Source organism: Montipora foliosa, chromosome 9 (genome assembly GCF_036669935.1).
Source record: "Montipora foliosa isolate CH-2021 chromosome 9, ASM3666993v2, whole genome shotgun sequence".
Classification (NCBI taxonomy): Eukaryota; Metazoa; Cnidaria; class Anthozoa; order Scleractinia; family Acroporidae; genus Montipora; species Montipora foliosa.
In genome coordinates this window covers 2,903,679-2,911,178 of record NC_090877.1, presented here as the reverse complement: position 1 = coordinate 2,911,178, position 7,500 = coordinate 2,903,679, and the positions used below count along the sequence as shown (strand labels likewise).

Below are 7,500 nucleotides of genomic sequence, written 5' to 3'. Positions count from 1 at the left end.
AAGCGACGTTAGGCTGATTTAGCAACAGAACGGGAACGTCAGTGGCGACGGCGCGCGCAGAAAAAACACCAATGAGAATTCAGAATGGAGTAGACTTCACTCTTTTCTTCTTTATTCTAAATTCTCATTGGTAGTTTTCCTGCGCGCGATGTCGCCACTGAGGGGGGAAGAGGTGGATCCTTGCATTTAAACATGAGTAGATTGGCCCCTCCTTTCTCTTTGGGAGGGGTAACTCTGTTGCATTTACTTTTACGTCACGGGATACAGCCTAACATTGCGATTTGAGGCTATTGTATTGAACACTTACCACAGAAGACCCATTTCAAATGTTTGCTTTTCTGAAGATGAAAGAACAACTTCTTGAACTGCTGGACAAAATGGGATTTGACTCCTTGGATTCCGTGGGACAAACCGTGGAGACAATGGCAGATGTTACCAACGATGCGGAAGAGTTGTCAACAACTTCACGGGTAGGTGATTTACTCAACAAAATATGATTATCGCGTTTCCGATTAGTCAATGACTTATGAACAAACAAGTTATATTTAATAAATAGATTTCATGTTGCCGTGCGTCTTTCCAGCAATAGATCACAAATGACGTCAAAGCGTGATAAGAAGAAAAACAAAAAAGTGTCAGACGAGGCGATAGCCGAGTGTTTCACTTATGTTTTTGCCACATTTTGACGTCTTGTTTGATCTGTTACTGAACAGACGCACGGCAACATGGAATCTATTTGTTTTATATGATAAAGAAATGAAGTATACTAAAAGACGCCTTTTTATTTCAAAATCTTTGCAACGTACTTTTCCCCCGTGAAAAGACGCGAAAATGGCACTCTAACATAATCTATTGTCTATACAAAATACAGCAAACTGATAGGTTGCTGCGCTTAACAAAGAACTCTAATTGGTTGAGAGAATCACGTCGCTTGCATGATGACGTCAGCCGTGCGCCTGTCCTCTAATAGCGATTTTTCTCGTGACGTCACCCATTGTTATTGATATGCCAACCAGAACCTAATCGGCTGTTGAAACAAGGACTTGTTCAGTGGTTGGCAAATTTGAATATCAAAAAAAAAAAAAAAAAAAAAAAATATGACGTCAATGTTTGTAAACAAGAAATATCGCTATAGATCATAGGTGAGAACCAATCAAAATTCGTGTATTATTGAGCTTATTATACAAATTACAATTAGGGAGTTGTGATGGAAATTAAACAGCGATCGAGTGATTTTGTTGAGTTTATGAGAAATCAAAAATCGAATGAACTTGCTCGTGCATTTCGTCGATTTATGGTCACTCGTGCTGTTTTGAAAGTTCTCAAATTGCACTCGCCCACGAAAATTTGATAACTTCCAAAACTTCGCTCGTGCCCATAAAGGCCCAGTAATACGGGCAACATTTTTCGTGCAACTTGTCGCGCAACAATGTTGTGTTGCAAGTTGAGCTGGTTTGTTGCGCATATTACCACGGACACCTCTTTGCGCAACAAATTTTTGTGTTACAAAAAGTAGACGTCAATTTTACTTTTTTCCAACATGAAAACTTGTTGCACAAGAAGGTGGTATTACGCGCAACAAACCATCTCTACTTGCAACGCAACATTGTTGTGGGACAAGTGGCACGAAAAATGTTGCCACAAATCATGGAATGCTCTCGCGTTCATACACATATCTTGAGGGAATTTGAGAGCATTCATTGTTCCGATACCTTGGGAGTTTGGATCATTTTCTCGCGTTTGGAGTCAGTAGGGTTCACCTATACAAACAAATCTTTCCGCTTTCTATGTGGCATTGTATTGCCCAGTTCTTTGAATTCTCCCGAATTCGTATCTGTGCATACTGCATCAAGAGTCCATTACCCCAAGAGTAAGAATCTGGTATCAGGTTTGTCCCCACCAGCGTCAGAAAAGTGTTTATTTTTAAACCAAGTTTTGTGGGACAATAAACAAAAGACCAAATCGACTAACTCAATGTTGTACCCAATTCAAATCTCCCGGAGTTAAGATTCTTTGCGTATTTGTATTTGCATTATTATATTCACATTTACGTGATATGGAAATACCTGGGAAGAAACGTTTTATTCCCAAAGGGTTTGAAGAGACCATTTTCGTATTCTCAGTATTGGACTCAGTGGAATACGAATATGGTCTATTGGGTACAACACTAAGTAGCCGATTTGGTCTATCGTTTATTTCCCGCAAAACTAGGTTTAAAAACAGACACTTTTCTGACGCTGGTGGGGACAAGGCCAATTTGTGTAAATTAAAAAAAAAGGAAAAAACTTTGGGTAAATTTTACTCCTTGGTGTTATATATAGTTTACTGAACTTCTTGTCTCTTAACATTTCATTTTTCTTTTAACTTATTATAGTTACCCCATTTAGTGGTTATGTACTGCAAGAGACGATGAGGAGGAAGAACACATCCATTACACATGAGCCTCTTCCAATTAGAATTTTTTTCAATCTAAATTTATTCCGTAGTCATGATGCGCGACTATTTTAAAGAAGACACCTGATTGGTTAGCGCGACCATGGGTACGAGACAAAAATAACTTTCAAAGCATGGAGCAAAGCTTATAATAGATTGAAAATTATCATTATCATCCCCTCATCCTCTCTTTGGTACTGCCATGGCAGTTGAAACTGAAATAAAGAAATAGATTAATTGACGGTCATTTATATTTATTTTAGATGATTATGCTTAAGACACTAACGAGGACTGTCTCGACGCTTTCGAAGAGCAAATGTGCTGACTGCTTGGACAAAATAAAAGTTATTGGGGCTGTTATTTTAGAGAATATCGGTAACTATATTGATATAGTTTATTTATCCTCTCTCTTGTGTCATTCCTGTTTGTTTGTTAAACAAACTGCTCCGCGAAATATCTCTACTATCTATGTTGGATCTCAAATTCGGAATCATTCCCGGGTCAATGTGAAGTGAAAATGACTATTGCAATTGAGAGAACAACTAAAATAGTGCAAAGAAGACTTAAACATCTGAGCAAACCATACTTCAACAACTGAACGAAAGCTACCTATCAAACTATTTATCTGCATGTCATTCAAGTCAATTAATCTGTATGTACCATTCATTCGTTGTACATTATTCAACTTAGAAAATCTTTAAATTTATACTTCGTTTACAGGGAACTTATTTACCGCTTCAAAGTGCCAGCAAGACAACAATGCACAGCGTCTAGCGTTTTTGGAAAAGGAGAAGCAAAAGGGAGATCAGACAAAGGTCAACACCAGAGAACAACAGGTAAGGTGTAGGGACGTATTCGTCGCTGGCGACTCGGAAAAATCCGAGTGTTCCCAACATCGGTCGAAGTATTTCCGAAGGTGATTTACAATTAAAGAAGACTTAGGAAACCAGACCGTTGAGCTGGGTTGAACTGACCCAAGAGCTGCATACAAAAAGGTCTCCTTGAAGGTGGTATTCTCGCAACCTAACAAGAAGACGTGGTTGTAGAAGATGGCAGTTATTCATACCTGGTTCCTCGCTTTGTTTCTAGAACCTTATCGACCTTAATTGGACTTTTTGTTTTACGTAAAAAGCGTTTAATATTTAACAAAGGTTCCAATGGCACGATGGATTTGAGATGGTATGAGTGGCCAACCCGGCCCAATTGTTTCAGCTACGCTTGTATGTTTTGTTTTCCCATTTCAGACCACGTGATATTACTCTAATAGAGTAACTTCATGCGGTCTGAATACCGTGACAGGTTGATCATGATCGAGGCACAACAAATGATATTTGAATGGGTACCCTCACTTACTCGGAAAATAAATTTGAAAAGGAGGGAATCATGTTTACCATGAAACTGATTATTATAAATTATTCAAAGAAATTGTTCGGAAAAAAAACAACAACTTATAACCACTGTTTTCCAAGACGCAGCATTATTGGAATTCAAAACATCTTGCGCAAATAAATTGAAGAAAGCTTGTATGAGTCCTTTTTGTTGGGATGTTATAGAGATATTATCGGTGTGCAATAATCGCCGGGAAAGCTGAAAGGAGATTAGCCAAGGTCAATTTACGTGAACTTTTCTTTTTGTAATTGCCGAGGAGCTCCTCTTCTGACACTCGACCAAAGCACTGGTTCAAAGTAGCAGAGAAAGGGCTACCCCAACATCATTTTGATACATCACATCTTTGCATCTGTTGCAGTAAATAAAATATACCTTTTTTAGGTTCTTGAATCATCAACAGGACACTCCTAATTGGGTCAAACCAAACCACAATACTTCAACGCTCTTTTGGGGTACCTTAAATTCATTCTACACATGAAATTGCTACGAAGAGCTGACTTTTCCCGGCATGACAATCCCTCTTTTTTCATGCCGAGCATATGATCCAAGCTCAACCCTAGTCGCCTTCCTAAAAGAAACCCGCGGGATACGAGAGGCTTCTTTCTTCTGGGTATGGGGCTAAGCATTTCCCAGGCATGACGCTATTTTTTTCATGCTATCGGTGTTCTTTCTTTAAAGTAAAAATTCTTGCGTGTTTTTTCATGCCCGAGTAATACACTACGTACCACATACGTGGAAAGTGGTAGATACCTTGCCTTTCGATTTTGACCAGGCATGAAAAAATAAAATTCATGTCAACCGCGTTGTTTTTAAAAATATTAGTCAAAATTTTTGTTTCCAAGCCGTTTCTAGGGAACAATGTTTTTAAAATGTCGTCTCATGCACGTGTATATGGGAACATCTCGTGGTCTGAAATGAGAAAACAAAACGTACTAGCTAAAGAGGTCAACTGGCTCGATCATACGTTCCACGTACTGATTACAGAAATTCCATGAGCCAATCAGAACACTCGTATAAACGCAGTATCCACGAGGTCGAAAATTTTATGACTTGGAATATACTTTTACTAGCTTCGTGTGCCATACCAAACTTTGATTAATTTTAAGCCCGTTTAATTAATTTTTGCGAATTTTTTTTCTTCCACTTACCCAAGATAGATGAACTAAAAGTTGAAGAAGACGAATTGAAGAAAGCTGTAAGTTGTAGTTGTGTATTCTTCTTGATATTGATCAGTGTATTGAGGGAGGCAATTGAGATAATCTGACTCTAAAATTCACGAGACAACTACAATTTTTTTGGCGACTGTTTGCATTGAGAGGGGATAGACAGGTACTTCGAAAAAAAGTGTATCTGTGTTTGTAAACTGTTCATGCAGATTAGATGTTAGATTTTATGTTTCGGGTTGGCAACTCGGAATTTGAAAGTAACTCGAAGGGAAAATTTGTTCTGTTCGCAAGCTCTTGTGGCGTTCACGGTGAAAAAAATTGTTGCCCATCTTATTGTGTGATCGGTTGCTGATCATGATTATGGTTCTGTAAGGTTTCATTTTAAGATGTTCACTGTCGAAGAAGAACAAAGGAAGTTTACGAAATTCGCGTTTCCCCATGATAGTCACCCAACTTTTAGGTATTCCTTTGGAGTTTTGAGTATCCTCTATTGCAAGCAATAATTAAGGAAAGAGAAACGGCCAGGGGAAGATCAAAGATTCGAAGCCCACAGAAATAAGGTACAAAGCGTCAATTTTTAACGAGTGAAATACTCAATTTTACTTTTCCTCCAGGCGCGCAATACGACTAAAATCTCCATGAATCTCGTCGAAGACATTTTGGGTCTCGTCTCGGAGTACATGGTGACCGGACAAGAACCAGGAATCCTTGGAAGCGAACGCATGTCAGCGATTGCCGAAAAAAGGAGCGTGGAAGACCTCGCGGCCGCTAACATCTCCATAGCTGGAGGGACATTTGTTCTTCCTGACCTTAAGGAGATGTTTGGAAGTGAGCATGATCCAGATTGTCACATTGTGGCCAAGGTAGGCCGTTAAATTATTTACCGAAGACTAAATCATGTCAGTTTGCACGCGCCCTTTGGAGAAACTCAGTTTGTTCCCTAGTAAGGGAAAGTAGACCTCACCATCAGAAATTGTGTGATGCTACTGGTGTGAAGAAATTTGAAGGTAGCCTAGAAAGTTACAATTCTAAGACTCAGAAGTTTCAACACTCCTGTCTGGTGTCTTCATCCTCTTATATGCTACTAATAGGCTACTTCCGAGTTCACGTCTGCCTCTTCTTCAAAGCGAGTCTAATTGCGAAGTTTTTTGTGATGGTAATAGCCCATTTCCGAGTTGCTGCATGTCTCAGTTTCAAAACGAGTCCTGGTGCACAACCATTCAAATGTAAATGAGTTGCGTATTCTTATGCAAATCAAACTCATTTCTCTTACAATAGTTGAGCGCCAAGACTCACTTCGAAACCGAGACTAACAGCAACTTGGAAAAGGCCCATTTGTTCTATTTTACATAGAGCGAATTTAAATCGAGTGTCGTAAAACCAAAACCAAATTAATTACTTTGGCCAATCAAAAAGGACGGAAACAATCCAGTAAACTAATCAAAACTCGAAGTAATTACACGTAGCCGACACAAAGTGCAGAAAAATGTGCATGCGCGAGCCACAATTGGTTTCGGTTTCACTTCTGATTGGTTGAAAAATGGCGCGAGAACTTTTAACCAATATAACTGAGTAAAGTAATGCAAAACTGAAGCAATTCGCTAATAACTCTCGACACTCAATTGAAAACCGCGCTATAATTGAAAACTAATTTCACAAGAAAACTTCGCACTTAGACTCGCTTTGAAGAGGAGGCCGACGTGAACTCGGAAATGGCCTATTTGCCATAAAGGGAAACGATCATATCATACAATTACAACTAATACAATGAACAACATTATGACAACATACAAAATGACTTACCGATCAATTTCCACCCAAAAATAGCATAGCTAATCGAGTTGGGTGGGAGCAAAAATAAATAATATAATACCCTCGATGAAGACACTAAACGGGAGTTTTGGAAACGTTGGGTCTTTGAATTGTAACTTTTGGAGCTGCATTCAAATTTCTTCAAACAGATATCAGTGAACACAGATATCAATCAAGTAACGTCTAAAAAAAATCAAGTTGCAATTAGAAATTCACGCTTTTATGACGAGCAGAACTTGGCCTGCCGTTTGCCGATTTCCGTTTCACTTAAACGCAATGCTAATTTCTCTCCATTTTTGTTGAATTACCTGACATCCGAGCCGAATATTCAGAGTTTACCTAACACTGAACGGTTCGGGGACAACAATCTTGATAACGTTTTTTGGAAATTGTTTGTTGCTAGGGCCTAAACAGCAGAAGTAACCCGTTCAATTGGGACGACTCGTCATCTGGAGTTGACAGCAGCTGCCTTGGCCTTCAGTTTGAAGATTGTCGCGGTAACCCAATCACAGTGTCAAATCTACCTGTGCCCATCATCATAACAATTCCTAGACAAGGAGCAGGCATTGGACCGGAGCTGGAAAATTTCACTATCGAGGAGAAAAAGATGAAAACCCACAAGATAACAGCCAAAGACCCTACTTACTCGTTTCACGGCATAGTTCTACCAAAGCTGGTAAACTGTTCTCGCAAATTTCGA

The 7,500-nt window shown here is 39.2% G+C and overlaps 1 protein-coding gene across 1 annotated transcript in view; it reads left to right on the top strand.

Moving 5' to 3' along the window:
- LOC137970596 (polycystin-1-like) overlaps window positions 1-7,500 on the top strand; it is a 53,468-nt gene that overhangs the window by 34,514 nt on the left and 11,454 nt on the right. The window contains exons 16-21 of the mRNA XM_068817118.1: window positions 345-470; window positions 2,697-2,808; window positions 3,154-3,269; window positions 4,976-5,017; window positions 5,603-5,851; window positions 7,204-7,500. The exon at window positions 7,204-7,500 is cut by the window's right edge and continues 303 nt beyond it. Coding sequence (XP_068673219.1) covers window positions 345-470; window positions 2,697-2,808; window positions 3,154-3,269; window positions 4,976-5,017; window positions 5,603-5,851; window positions 7,204-7,500 — 942 coding nt within the window. The remainder of the gene's footprint in view (window positions 1-344; window positions 471-2,696; window positions 2,809-3,153; window positions 3,270-4,975; window positions 5,018-5,602; window positions 5,852-7,203) is intronic.